At 53.9% G+C, this 14332-nt stretch overlaps 1 protein-coding gene and 1 long non-coding RNA gene across 5 annotated transcripts in view; one reads left to right on the top strand and one right to left on the bottom strand.

Moving 5' to 3' along the window:
• FCRL5 (Fc receptor like 5) overlaps nucleotides 1-14332 on the top strand; it is a 39894-nt gene that overhangs the window by 7107 nt on the left and 18455 nt on the right. Inside the window, exons 2-6 of one of the 4 annotated variants that reach the window (XM_019438549.2) lie at nucleotides 4641-4895; nucleotides 6784-7038; nucleotides 7320-7604; nucleotides 9022-9294; nucleotides 11933-12211. In XM_019438549.2, the coding sequence (XP_019294094.2) occupies nucleotides 4641-4895; nucleotides 6784-7038; nucleotides 7320-7604; nucleotides 9022-9294; nucleotides 11933-12211 (1347 nt within the window). Of the gene's footprint in view, nucleotides 1-4640; nucleotides 4896-6719; nucleotides 7039-7270; nucleotides 7605-9021; nucleotides 9295-11932; nucleotides 12212-14332 lie in introns of those variants that run through there. The other 3 variants (XM_019438554.2, XM_053908855.1, XM_053908856.1) reach the window with 3 other exon arrangements.
• On the bottom strand, nucleotides 5236-9903 carry LOC109260398 (uncharacterized). The gene is made up of 4 exons (XR_002076987.2): nucleotides 9614-9903; nucleotides 9098-9203; nucleotides 6143-6654; nucleotides 5236-5534 (listed from the first exon to the last, which is right to left on the bottom strand). It is a non-coding gene; the product is annotated as an uncharacterized LOC109260398 (long non-coding RNA).

The following is a 14332-nucleotide window of genomic DNA, read 5'->3' as shown; positions in this document are numbered from 1 at the left end:
TTTATTCGTTTCCACTGATGTTGTCATATTTGCCTGACTTTTCATGATCAGTGCAACTCTGCATTGGTGTCTCTATTTAGAAGAGCTGATACCTTCACAGACTGGTTTTGGAAGGTAAATACCTTCTGCGGCTTCCCTGGGGTTATAAGGCTGCCTCCAAGATATGGTTGAACAGAGCTGGAGCTGGATCTCACGGCTGTTGCTGGGTCTGCAGTTGGCGGTTCCATTGCCAGGGGTATGAACGGATCTCATTTCTGCTGGGTCCTTGAGTACTCTCCCACTGAGTTAGGCTGATTCCTAGATGGCCAAGACTGCCTCTAGACTGCAGCAGAATGGCACTGGAGCTGGGGTCACAGGACTACTTTGGCAACAACAGTTGGGTCTGAGCTCAGCGGGCCATGATGCTGGGGCGAAGAAGGGGATGGTTCCTCTCGAGTCTCTCGGCAATAGGATCTAGATGCAAGACCATGAACAAATGAGACCAGATTTGAGTCCCCAGAAAGACGAGGCAGCTCTAGGTCTGCAGGTGGGCTCATAGTCAGTGAGTCTTCTACCAGGGCATGTGCCCGCCTTTTCAAAGTGGTCTTCCTTGGTCTTGGGCTCCAATGGGATTGTGCAATCTCCTGCCCAGGTCCCAAAGCTTCCCCGCTTTTATCTATGGATGGCTGCCAAACATTTGCTTCTGTGGGAGACACAGGTTGGAGAACTCCTATTCCATCATCTCACTCGTGTCATTTTTTTTTTAATTTTTTTTAATGTTTATTTATTTTTGAGACAGAGACAGAGCATGAATGGGAGAGGGTCAGAGAGAGAGGGAGACACAGAATCCGAAGCAGGCTCCAGGCTCTGAGCTGTCAGCACAGAGCCCGACGCGGGGCTCGAACTCACGGACCGTGAGATCATGACCTGAGCCGAAGTCAGACACCCAACCGACTGAGCCACCCAGGCGCCCCTCATGTCATTTTTCTAGTACACGGCACTAACTGCATCTGCGGGTGTGTTTCAGTCTCTATCAGTTCACACACACAAAGGGGGTTGTTTTTACCAACATTGAAAACCTTAGAATAAAATATTTATTCATGTATTTCACAAAAATTTTTAGTGACACGTATGCACAGCCCTGTACGGGGTGCTGAGAATGATGGGAAAGCATGGGAGGCAGCATTTCTGTGCTCAGAAAGCTCATGATCTAAAAGGGCCTCCAGGGGCACCTGGGGGGGCTCAGTCGGTTAAGCATCCGACTCTCGATTTCGGCTCAGGTCATGACCTCACAGTTCAGGAGTTCAAGCCCTGTATCAGGCTCTGTGCTGACAGCACGGAGCCTGCTTGGGATTTTCTCTCTCCCTCTCTCTCTGCCCTTCTCCTGCTTGTGCTCTCTCAAAATAAATACACAATAAGTAAGTAAATAAATAAATAAGTAGGCCTCCAGCAAACCCAGTGTACAAGAAACATCCACCTAACAAGAGCCCAGTTAAATAAATGTCCAAAGTCACTGACAGTGGTGCAAGCAAATACCACACTGCATGCCCAGGAGCTGGTAATGCCTTCAGGAGACAGACAGAGAGCAGGAGCTAGAGGAGGCAGACGTGCAGTGGGGCCCAGTGGCAGGAAAAAGCTGCACCAAACACTCCAGAAATAGAAGGACATCCCAACGTTGTGCCAACACAGAGGGACACGTTAGGGTAATGGCCTGGAGCACATGCTTTGGGGCCAAATAGCCCGTGTTCAGATAAATGGCCCCAAACTCCATTCTGCTGCCTACTGGCTACTTAAACCAGTTTACAGCCTGTAAAACAGGGATGATCCTAGAACGTACTTCACGGAGATGTTGACAAGATCACCTAAAACACTACAGGTAAACATCTACCACGTAGAATATACTCGGGAAAATTTTAGCCACATTTAAAACAATACGAAATCCACAGTGACCAAGATACTTGGGCAATGGGAAATAATCCGCTGTTCTCTCTAAAGTTCATAGGTCTGGATTACTTCTCCCTGCCAGCCTCATGTGAGACAGACAGTACCGCTTGCTCACTGTCCTATCCAGGCCCTGGCACATAGTCGGCATCTTAAAATTTGCTGAATAGGGGCGCCTGGGTGGCTCAGTCGGTTGAGCGACCGACTTCGGCTCAGGTTTGTGAGTTTGAGCCCCGCGTCGGGCTCTGTGCTGACGGCTCGGAGCCTGGAGCCTGCTTCCGATTCTGTGTCTCCCTCTCTCTCTGCCCCTCCCCCACTCAAGCTCTGTCTCTGTCTCAGAAATGAAATACACATTAAAAAAAATTTTTTTTAATTTGTTGAATAAATGAACGGTCCCTCATCTGGAGTGTCTAGGCAGTTTACAAACTTGCCAACTTTGCCTCCTCTGTCTTCCTGTTACCCATTTCTCAAACCTGTACCTCCTACCTCTATTCACTTAGTTACTTAATTCATTACTTAATAAATACACACTCAATATTTACGCAATGTCTCTTAAATGCCAGGCACTGTTGTAGATCCAGGGGGGCATATAACAAACCTAAGAAGCCCCTGCTCTTGCAGAACGTCTATTCTAGAGGTGGGAAAGTAAACAAGCAAATAATCTGGGATAAACACTCTGAAGAAAAGTAAACATCATCTCTCGCCCCTGCCTTCTCATCAGCCTCTCTGCTTCACGTCCGGTCTCTCGGACGTCTACCCACCGTCATAATGCTCCATCGAAGTTACAAATGCTAACCCTACCGTTCTCCTACTTGAAGCCTTTCCATGGCTCCCTGTTGATGATGGTAACACTGCAGCTTTTAGAAGAAAACCACAGCTACTTACCAGCCATGACGTGAGCCCTGCATGCCTCTCCGACCCGACTCCTCCTCACTCCCCTCCTTCCAGAACTCCGTCTCAGCCCCCCTCAACACCAGTGCTACTTCTCCACTTCTGTGCCCTTGCTGCCTTTCTTACCTTCTCCGCCATGTCTTGCCAGGTACAGACACCCTTGCCTGGCTGACTCCTGTTTTCATTCAGTTTTCTCAAGGATCACTCTTTCAGGTACGTGTCACAGCCCATCCCCCTCACCACACACACACACACACACACACACACACCCACTGACCCCGCTGGCCCTTCCGCCCTCAAGACGCCCGTGTGTGTTTCTACTACTGAACTTCCATTCCGCACTACGTTATTTTGCTTCACGCTTCTGCTCCCCCAGCCGTCAACTCCTTGCCAGCAGGTACCGTTTTTTTTTTATTCATCTTAGAAGTCCAAGGAGAAGGAGACATTTGACAAGTGTCTGTTAAGTTTTTTTAATGAATTTCTATTGAAAGAAATAATAAAATGAACAGAAAACAACAGCCATGACTTTTCAAGAACCGAAGAATCCTTGCTCTGTGCTCATCTCTGGCTAATTTATTTATTTTGCAGCTCCTGTCCGTGGAAAATCTGGTGAGTTCTCGTCTCTTTTGCTCTTTGGGTGTCCCTGGATAAGAATGTCTCCCTAAAAAACACGAGGTGCTTGTAATGTCTGTCTGAGGGTGTCCAATAGCTCCTGTTCTTGCCGAGACCAGAAGGGATGTGAAAGTGTCACGTGCTCTACTGGCATCACCCAAGGGCCAGGACAGCCACACGCCCCCCCCCCCCCCCGGCCTCTCCCTGGAAGAACTAAGAAATGCACAAGCGGCTCTTGGCCTCTGGTAGACCCTGAACTTAACCCTACCGCAGATGGAACCCACTTGACCATGCAGGACGTCCTCAACTCCACGGCAAACGTGCAGGGCTTGGGATAAGGTTTTCTCCCATCAGCAAGCTCGAAAAACGTCTCTGTAAGCATCGCACCGTGAAGACACGAGCAGGAGTACTATGTTCTCTACACGTTTAGAAGTAAAATCCTGCAGGAAATGTTCCTCCTCCAGAAGAACATCCAGCAACCAGGCCCTCAAAAAGAAGAAATGCACCCAAAATAGGAATTGGGGGAGAAGACATATTATCTGTGTCACACATTTTCTTAGTTCTGACTCCCACCACCATTCCCCTGGGTCAGAGAATGTCCTGGATATTTGAGGATTCGCGAACGGCAATACAACCTCTCTCCTTGCCCGAAATCAGCTGCCCCGGGATTTCATCCTTGTCTGGCTCACTTCTGGATTCCAGCAAACGACCTGTCTGTTCCTTGCTCTGCCACAATCAGCTGTGACAAGAGTCTCGGGGCATCTGAAACATCATCTGTAACACGAAGGTGCTAGACAAGTTAATCTCTCAAGCTTTACTCAGTGCCAAAGCCTTCGGAAAATAGGATTTATCCCGTGAGAGAAAGTGCACACCTGTGACGTGCACAGCTCCCTGGGAGGTCCCCATGAGTCGGTGGACGTGATGAAGCAGGAGGGCAGGGGCGGCCTTCTCTAGCGCCCGTAAAAAGCCAACTGGCCATTGATCCCACTGACATTCGGCGACGAACCCCGCTGCTTATACTGTCGGCGTGAAATCATTTCTCTCGTTGCCATCCCCTGGGGGCTCCAGTCCACAAACAGCCATGAGCAACCACTGACCCTCCCGGGGGGCTTTCCTGGGGATCCCCCCAAGCCTGGTCCTCGGGTCCGTCCCACGCAGACGGCCGCGGCGGGGACCACAGGCGTCCCCATCTCAGGCTCTGTCTCTCTCTTCCTCAGAAGCTGCGTCCAAACCCGTGATTTCCCTCCATCCTCCATGGACCGTCGCCTTCAGAGGAGAGACAGTGACCCTGACTTGTCACGTATTGCACTTCCACGCTCCAGAGAAAATAAAACGGTTCCTTTGGTACCGCGAGGGTAGAATGCTACGCGAAACCCCAAGAAACACCCTGGAGGTCCGTGACTCTGGACAGTACAGATGCCAGACCCAGGACTCGCTCCCAAGTGACCATGTGAGCTTGACCTTTTCTTCAGGTGAGAAAAAAAGGAAAGAACACAAAGAAACCACAGTTTCTTTAGAAACCACACAGTTACCCAGAAGCTGCCTATATTTACGGGATAATAACCTATACAGATGAGACCCCGAGATTTGTTGCTCAGGTCAAAGAAAACTGGAGAAGCAAATTATTTGAATGGTTTCTGAATCTACGTATAGTTTTGGTTTTTTTAATTTTTTTAATGTTTTATTTTTTATTTTTGAAAGCGAGACAGAGTGAGAGCAGGGGAGGGGCAGAGAGAGAGGGAGACACAGAATCCGAAGCAGGATCCGGGCTCTGAGCTGTCGGCACAGAGCCCGACGCGGGGCCTGAACTCACAAACTGTGAGATCACAACCTGGGCTGAAGTTGGACGCTCAGCTGACTGAGCCACCCAGGCACCCCACACGTGTAGTTTCAAACTTATAAAATTTATTTTGAATAATAAGCAGCATGAGGATTTTTCAGATGGATAGGCAGACAGAGGTACAGCTGACCCATGAATGCCACGGGGTTGAAATGCATGGGTCCCCTTCCCAGCAGACTTTCTACAGGACAGGACTGTAAATGTATTTTCTCTTCCTGATGACTTTCTTAATAACATTTCCCTCCAGTTTACTTCCTTACAACAATACGGTCTATGATACAGAGAACACGCAAAATACATGTTAATGTCACAAAATGCATAATACTCAGATTTTCCACTGCACGGGGGGGTCGGTGCCCTACCCCCATGTTGTGCAAGGGTATAATGTATACAGACAACAAGAAAAAAAGAAGAAACATTTCTCTTTTTCCCTGTGTCCTAAAGCCACCTGTTTTTGGTTTTTGTTTTTTTATGTAAAGAGATTCTGATTTATTTTGGTGTAATTTCCTTCTGAATTAAAAAGAAAAAGAGAGAGAATCCCAAGCAGGCTCTGCCCTGCCAGCACAGAGCCCAACACAGGGCTCGATCTCACCAACCGTGAGATCATGACCTGAGTGAGATCGGGAGTCTGATGCTTAACTGACTGAGCCACCCAGGCACCCCAGAAAGAATAATAAATAAAGCCACCTGTTTGAATTCGAAGCAGGTTATGATGTTCTCTGATTTCATGAACAAGGAAGCAGTATGGTAACAAGGAGAAAATAAGATGCTTATCCTCTCTGAGCTGGCAATTCCCCTCTTAAGAATTTACCTACTGGAGGGGCACCTGGGTGGCTCAGGCAGTTAAGCCGCCGACTTCAGTTCAGGTCATGATCTTACGGTTCGTGGGTTCGAGCCCCGCGTCGGGCTCTGTGCTGACAGCTGGGAGCCTGGAGCCTGCTTCGGATTCTGCGTCTCCCTCTCTCTCTGGTCCTCCCCCGCTCACACTCTGTCTCTCTCTGCTTCAAAAATAAATATTAAAAAAAAAAAAAAAAAGAATTTGCCTACTGGAATCATAGACATACTCCCCCCAAACTGAAGGACGCTGAACGGTCAAGAAAAGCAAGCTCATTAAGTAAATTACATGGCATTGCACTGAAGGGAAACTTTGCAGCCGTTAGCAGCCAGGTTCCGTAGCGAGACTGACGGCCTAGAGAAGGGTTCATAGCAGAGTAGGTTGTCAAATACACAAACATTGCTGCAGTTTCACAAAGAGAGCACGGCAGACTCTCACGTACGTGCCCACGGAAAAGGGCACCCGACACGTGCACGTCCACATCTGGGCCGCGAGGCGGGAAGGGATCTGTACTTGCATTTCTGCTTTCCGAGTCTTCTCAGGACACGTGTTCACTCTAAAATCAGAACAAAAGCGGATTGTAGTTATTTTATGCGTCCTTTTCCCCCATCCCAATCCTAGAAAATCCGTTGGGGACACTAATCAAGAGAAGGCACCGAGTGACCAGGCTCGCGTTGTCTTGCAGAGAACCTGATCCTGCAGGCTCCCCCCTTCGTGTTTGAAGGCGACTCTGTGGTTCTGAGATGCCGAGCAAATGCAGAAATCACTCTGGATACCATGACACTGCACAGGCAGGGCGAGGTCCTGAGCGTCTCTGATGAAAGTTCCGAGCTCCGCATCGAGCAAGCAAGTCTCAGAGATAACGGAGACTATCACTGTTCCGGATTTAAGAATGGCTGCTGTTCCTACTTTTCCAACACGATCAACATCAAAGTCCGAGGTAAAGCCTTCGTTATCTGCGAGACGGGCTTGCTGAAAGGACGCTCCCTGAGGCAGCAGAGGGTGAGAAGGGTGGGCTGGGATACCCCCGCACCTCAGGGCTCACTCCTGCAAGATTCGGAGGAAGCGCAGGAGTGCTTTGAGCTGAAGGGGGTTGCGAATGGAAAGCGGCCTCCCCCCTGCCTGCCGTGCACCTTCCGCGGCTGCTGCAGACGGGCTGTGTTTCTCTCCAGAGCAGTTCCGGGCCTCACTGCTCTGGGGACCGCTGTGATCCTTCTCTAGAGCTGTTTCCACGTCCCGTGCTGACAGCCAGCCTCTCACCGAGCGTCTCTGGGAAGTCAGTGACCCTGACCTGCAAGACCCAGCTCCCTCCGCTGAGGTCAGACGTCAAACTCTGGTTCCGCTTCTTCAAAGACGGCCACGTGCTGCAGTCGGGCTTGGAAAGCTTTCTGAAAATCTCGACCCTCACCACGAGGAGCAGAAACTCGCCGTATTACTGGTGCGAGGCCCAGAGAGGGTCTTCCGGCGTCTGCAAACAGAGCCAGAAATCTCAGCTACGCGTGCAGAGTGAGTGTCAGTGGGTTCTGATCCACCAGGACCTGGGGATGGGGCAGGAGCCAGGCAGAGCGGCACATCAGTGCTTGATTGTCCTGCTGGTCAACTGGAGCCCAGCCCCTCTGGCTTCTTCGGGCCTTGTACTGCCTCCCAACCAATCTCTTGCCTTACCCGCTTCCTGCCTCCTCCCCAAGTCACCTGCGTGGGTCTGCTCAGGCTGCATGGCCTGCACGCAGAAGTGCATTCTCTCACAGCCCTGGGGACTACGAGTCCAAGATCAAGGAGCAGTATGTTGGTGTCTCAAGAGAGCTCTTTCCATCCTGCAGCTGGCCAGCTTCTCGCCGAGTCCTAACTGGGCTTCTCACCGAGTCCTAACAGAGCCCCGATCTGACCTGATTAGGGCCCCACCTATAGCCTCCTTTAACTTGAATTACTTCCTCAAAGACCCCGTCTCCAAATACAGCCACCTCTGGGGTTAGGGCTTCCACACAGGCATTTTGGAGGAACACGGTGCAGCCAGTGACGTCCTGATGTCTCTGCTGTCTCCCACATCTCTGAACAAGAGTCTCTCTCTGTCTATCGTGGGCCTCGTGCTCTGTCCAGCCCAGGACCACCACGCCCTTCAATGTGTCCACAGCGTCTCTTCCCTCCCTCCCTCGTTCTCTCTCCCTCCCTCCCTGTTTGTCTCCATCTCTCTTTCTCCCAGGGATGCAGAAGTATCTTTTCCCAATTAGCAGTTAATTTTTGACAATAACCAACACACACATCCTCGTAGGATACAGAGATGGGTAATAACATCGCAGCCACTCCAGAGATGTAGTCGGGGGTGAGGAGGACCCCCGAAACCACCACTCCTTGACGAGGGCACTCAAGGCCCTTAGGGAAGTCATGGCTGCCTAACCCAGCCCGGCCTAAGGAGACTCTTCATTCAGCACTGGGCCAGTACTCAGCAGGCAGACCCCAGTCCTGGCGTCTGGAAACACACAGGCCTCCCATCCTCTCCCTGACCCTGTTCTCTCCAAGGGAAACAGAGGGGGTCAGGATGGATGCGGGGAGAGTGCGGGGATAGAGGAGGGGGTCCTGGAACAGTGTGTGAATCTGGAAGGGAAAGGATGAAGGGTGGTGCACTGAGCCCAGCCCCAGCGAGTGGAGAAGCGGAGAACAGGGACTGAGCGGAAGACCCCAGGGCTTGGGCAGGTGGGGGCAGCTCTTCCATGGTCACAGGCAGAAGGAAGGAACAGGGAGGGGTAAAAGAAGGGACTTCTTCCACCAGAGCATCATCTACCCTGGAAAACGGGAGTGGGGTCACCTCAAGGGGGGCGGATGGGGAGAAGGGGGTGCGTGGAAGGCAGGGGCTGAAGCCCGGCCAGCACCGGAAACGTGCAGAGAGCAGGCCCAGCACCCGCTGACTGAAGATTCTTTCCCTCAGTCCCTGTGTCTCGTCCTGTCCTCACCCTCAGCCCCCATGGGGCCTCGGTTCCTGAAGGATATACAGTGACGCTTACCTGTAAAGCCGAGAGTGGCTCCTTCCCAATCTTGTACCAGTTCCTTCGCGAAGAAGTCGTCATCCAGAAGATGGAGCCCACTCAGAGCATGAAGTCCGTCATGTCTCTGAGGGCAGAGCATTCTGGAAACTACTACTGCACCGCGGACAACGGCCTGGGTGCCCAACGCAGCCTGCCCGTGTACCTCACCGTGACTGGTAAGTCCTGGGCTTGCGGCCCTCCATCCTCAGCCTCCTTCCCCCAGCCCTCCGGGGGTGCGCTCCCGCCTCCAAGGCCCACCGATGTTCCCGGGGACAGCTGCCTGCCCTTCTGCGCCTGGTCGCTGGCACAGTGCAGGCTCCATCAGAGCCCGGGACGTCCGCACCGCAGCCCCCCTCCCGGCCCCACCCGAGGAGCCCGGTGCTTTCTCGTGCCCACCCCTCGTCCTGCGAGGCCCCATCCTCGCACGTGCTCTCAGTAACTGCAGAATCAGTCCCCGGGGCCCAGAGGTGACGTCAATTATTGATCACCACACACCTTGATCACTTGGCTCTCGAACGTCACGTATGGATCCCAGCGGGGTACAGAGCCACCAAAGGTACTCAGCCCGCGCGGCGCGATCAGCGTTTCCTCCGCGGGCGCCGGGGAGCAGGAGTGCAGGGGAGAGCGAGTCTGGGGGGCACGGATGACCCCCCCCCCCCGCCTTAAGGCCCCCAAGGTGACAAAGGCGAGTGTCGAAAAAGTTACGAACCTACCCGGTTTCTGCGGAGCCTCGAGTCTCTGCGTTGTACCGTCGACGCAGAACGAGTTCCGGGCGCACCTTTGGGGGCGGGGATGTACTCATGCGCAGTCCGGTCCCGGCGCAGGACCCGCGCAGCCTCAGTTTCCGCTTCTGGAGAAAACACACAACCAGGCTGGCGACGAGCCAGATTGCAGCCGCTCCCGCAGCTCCTGCGCAGAAGGTCGTACGGAACTGGGCCAGGGAGCCCCGACGGAGGCATCAGACCAGGAGAGCAGGGGCTCCGCGCTGCGAACACCCAGAGGCCCGAGGACATCGGGCAGTGACGTCACCGCAAGCGCCCGCCGCGGCGGAAGTGCCTACGTGACGGCGCATGCGCTCGGCTAGCGCTGCGCCGGGGGTGCGAGCCGTCTGCAGAAGCCTGAGGCGAGCCGGGCCCGGCCTTGCGCACGGTTCTGGGGGCGACCGGCGGGTGTGGACCGGCACCCCAGCCAGCCCCGGGCCGAGGCCCACGAGTACCTGCGGGCCGTGGGGGCAGGGGGGCGCCCCGATCTGCACTGCCCGGGACAGGACTCGAGGAGAGCTCACGGGGGAGCTGAGGGCTGGGAGAGAGCCTGGGACCCGGGCGGAGGCAGGCCCCGAAGGACCCGCAGCGGAAACGAGGGACCCGTCCAGGACCCGGCGGGAGGCTGGCGGTGCAGAGTGCAGCGAGCGTGGAAGGGCCGAGGGGCGGAGGACGGGCGGCAGGAGGCCTCAGACCCATGCTCAGGGCTTGGGCCTTATTCCAAAGGGAGCCCCGGACTCCGCGATCGGGACTCACACCGGAGAGATCACTCGGGCCACCGGGGTGACGAATGGATGGCAGAAAAGAGAAGAGCCCACCCTGGGAGCCACCAGGAGCAGAGCAGGGGCTCCAGAAGAGAGGCCAGACAGGACCTCAGGCCAGCCCCGCCGAAGGGGAAGGGCCCTGAGCACCGTGGCTCGTGGGAGGAGGCGCCGTGACCCAGAAACCGCAGAAACCAAGGGAAGAACGTATTTGAAGCAGAAGATGTGGCCACTTCAGACAAAGCAGAGCTGCCAGCTGATGAGAGACAAGAACTGAGTCACCTCCCTTGGGTTCAGCCACAAAGCGCTGCATGCAAAAGCAGGAGACGCAGAGGAGAAAAGGGAGTCTGGGTGTGACCGCTGCCTCGCTTACCAGCTGCGCGGTTGACTGCTTTGGGCTTCAGTTTCCTCTTCTGTAAGATAGGGGCAGTAATAGCACCTGCCCCATTGGCTTGTTTGATAATTAGTGCCTGCATGCATGTGTTTACAAATTATACACGACAGACACCCGTACAGCAGATGCAGATGTGACAGCGCTATAGCCTCATTATAATCGCAAAGGCGGAAGATCAACGTTATAGATTGGTGGCGATAAGGCAAAAAAAAGCAGGTTTTCACAGACAAAAACAGGAGTGTGAGGCAAAGAAATGGAGACAGGAAATGTAGGCCCCTTCGCTCAGAAATCCGTCCACAGGAGAAAGGGGTGACGGGGAAGAGGACACAGAGATGCGGAAGGTTTTCTGTGGTTGATTTTTTAAAGTTTATCTATTTATTTTGAGAGCAAGCCGGGGAGAGGCAGAGAGAGAGGATCCCAAGCAGGCTTCATCAGCACGGAGCCCAGCATGGGCCTCGAACCCATGAACCATGAGATCGTGACCTGAGCCGAAACAAAGAGTTGGGCGCTTAACCAACCGAGTCACCAGAGCGCCCCGCGCTTTGCTGATTTTCTAATGTGGAGAGGATTAAATACGTCTACATGGGGTTTGGAAGAAGCCGGTGGAGCCAGAGAACCTGTATGTGGGACAGAGGCAGGTGGAGAAGGAGGAGGCTTCGTCTGGGGTGGGCAGGTGGGGGCAGCTCTTCCAGGGCCACAGGAAGGAAGAGGGAGGGGTAAAAGAAGGGACTTCCTCCACAAGAGTGTCATTTACACCGGAAAACAGGAGTGGGGTCACCTCAAGGGGGGCAGGTGGGGAGAAGGGGGCGCGTGGAAGGCAGGGGCTGAAGCCCGGCCAGCACCGGAAATGTGCAGGGAGGAGGCCCAGCACCTGCTGACTGAAGATTCTTTCCCTCAGTCCCTGTGTCTCGTCCTGTCCTCACCCTCAGCCCCCATGGGGCCTCGGTTCCTGAAGGATATACAGTGACGCTTACCTGTAAAGCTGAGAGAGGTTCGCCTCGCATCCTGTACAAGTTTTATCACGAGAATATCAGCCTGGGGAGCAGGTCGGTCCTGTCTGCAGGAGGAGTGTCCCTCCGTGTCACTGTGACGGTGCAGGACTCTGGGAACTACTTCTGTACCGCTGACAATGGCTTCGGGCCCCAGCGCAGTGAGGCCAAGAGCCTCTCTGTCAAAGGTAAGCCCTGCATTCTTGTCAGCCACTCATCTCTGTTTTGCCACTGTGTTACAGAAGAGGAAACTGAGGCCCGATGCGACAAGTGGCGAGGCAGCCGTCACACCCAGACTCCCTTCTCCTTTGTGTCTTCTGCTTTTGCATGCGGCGTTTTGTGGCTGAACCCCGGGGGCGCTGACTCAGTCCTTGCCTCTCACAGGGTTCTTTCCTTTCAGAAGTCTGCACCTCCCCAACGTGGCGCCCCTGGCAGCCAGCTGTGGGCCTTGGCCCTCCCAGCCCTGGCTCAGCCTGACCCCTGGATAGCTCAAGGGACTCCTCAGCTTTTACCAGAGGAATGCACTCCCTCCGAGGTTTTCACATGTTCTGTAGATCCCGTCCCTGGGAGACTCTTTCTTAACCCAGTGCCCAGAAGCACTAACACTCAAGCGTGCACTTGGCTGCGAGCAGGGTCACGCAGCCAAGTAGCCGGCAAGCCCTCAACTGGTCCAGAGTTCCCAAGCCGTTGAAGCACTCACGGCAGGGTCGACGAGGGAAGGAGGAAGGGTTTTCTGGAGTTTCCGTGATCTTTTGCCTGAATCCGTGAAAATAAGTTTCATTTTATCGTATTCCATTTTTTAAGTTGTTGTTGAAATATGCCATACGTTCAGAAAAGCGCACAAATCAGAGGCATACAGCTCATGGTGACCCATGTAACCACCCAAATAGGTGGCATCACGTTTGGAGTGAAGTTGCTTCTGTTTATACTTGGATCTTTGCTTCTTCGGGAGTGAAAGCCCAGTTGTTTGTGGGTTTGGCCGTTTTTTTGTTTTTAATTTTTTTAATGTTATTTATTTTTGAGAGAGAGAGGGACAGAGGGTGAGTGGGGGAGGGGCAGAGACAAGGAGACACGGAATCGGATGCAGGCTCCAGGCCCCAAGCTGTCAGCACAGACCCCGAGGCAGGGCCCGAACCCACGTAACCGTGAGATCATGACCTGAGCCGAAGTCAGACGCTCAACCCTCTGAGCCACCCAGGCGCCCCTGTTGGTTTATCTGTTTTTATGAGAAATAGAAGGATGATGGAAAAACCATGAGCAGGGTTCACCAGACCATTCTACGTCATGAGGAAACTGAGACCGGGTGTCCCCAGAGGGGAGGGTTGTTTCGTGTACGTCCAGGGAGCGAGAAAAACAAGACAACACTTGCAGGCACAAGGAAGAGCTGGGAGATCTCTCAGAAAATCACTTATTTCTCCAGAGCAGGTGATACTGGCCTGTGACGAGCTCAAAGCTCACTCTGCTCGCAGGCCACCAGCTATTTTCCTGTGTCCCCACCGTCACCCCTGCTGCTCCTAAGCGCCCTCCCTTCTCTCCACCTCGTGACCTCTGCCATGCCGGCATCAACTTCTCGGCTTCTGGCTGCGACTCCTTGCCGTGTATCTCAGCCTCTGCCTGGCCTCCAGGGCCGGATGGCTCCAGCCAAGGCAGCAGTAGGACCGGGCGGGCAGCCAGGCCCCGGGGGCCGCAGGCCTTGCACTGCCCACCTCCAGCCCAACAAAAGCGTGGAGACGACACAGCACAGCACGAACTACGGTTCAGAAAATACTTGTTTTAGGGACCCGTGTGCACGGCAGGGACTCTGGGGTTTCCTAGAAAGAGCCAGCATACTTGAAAACACTTGGGTCGTCCGATCTAAGTATGAGTCAGAAAATCTGAATTCTGGCTCTGGCTATGAAAACGTGGTTCGTAATTCGGGCAAAACGTGTAAACTGCCTTTGTCTTACTGTTTCCACCGTATGCTGGAAGTTAGGCAAGACGGTGATTAGCATCCCTCCGAGCCCCAGAGAAGACAGCGGGGGCAGAGCGGGGCGTGCTGCCGAGCTGGGCCCATTTGCCCGGCCCCCCAGGGGAGAGCGCCACCCGACGGCTTCACCGTCGCTCCCGGCGGCGCGAGGGGAGGCACCGCCAGGGCCATGGGAGTGGGCAGGAGTCAGAGCATGATTGCGGCTAGAGGCAGCAGCTGGTGAGTGTGTAAACTGGCAACGTGCTGGTCTTAGGAACACGTGAGTCCGGGTGGAGTTGTCTTATCTTTGAACAGACAGATCTGAAGGCTCTCTTGCTCCTGGACAACCTCTGTCTCAGCTCAC

This window comes from Panthera pardus, unplaced genomic scaffold, assembly GCF_024362965.1.
Source record: "Panthera pardus isolate Hobbes unplaced genomic scaffold, ASM2436296v1 HiC_scaffold_21, whole genome shotgun sequence".
NCBI lineage: Eukaryota > Metazoa > Chordata > Mammalia > Carnivora > Felidae > Panthera > Panthera pardus.
Note: the sequence above shows the minus strand (reverse complement) of the source record. Positions and strands in the feature narration are given on the sequence as shown.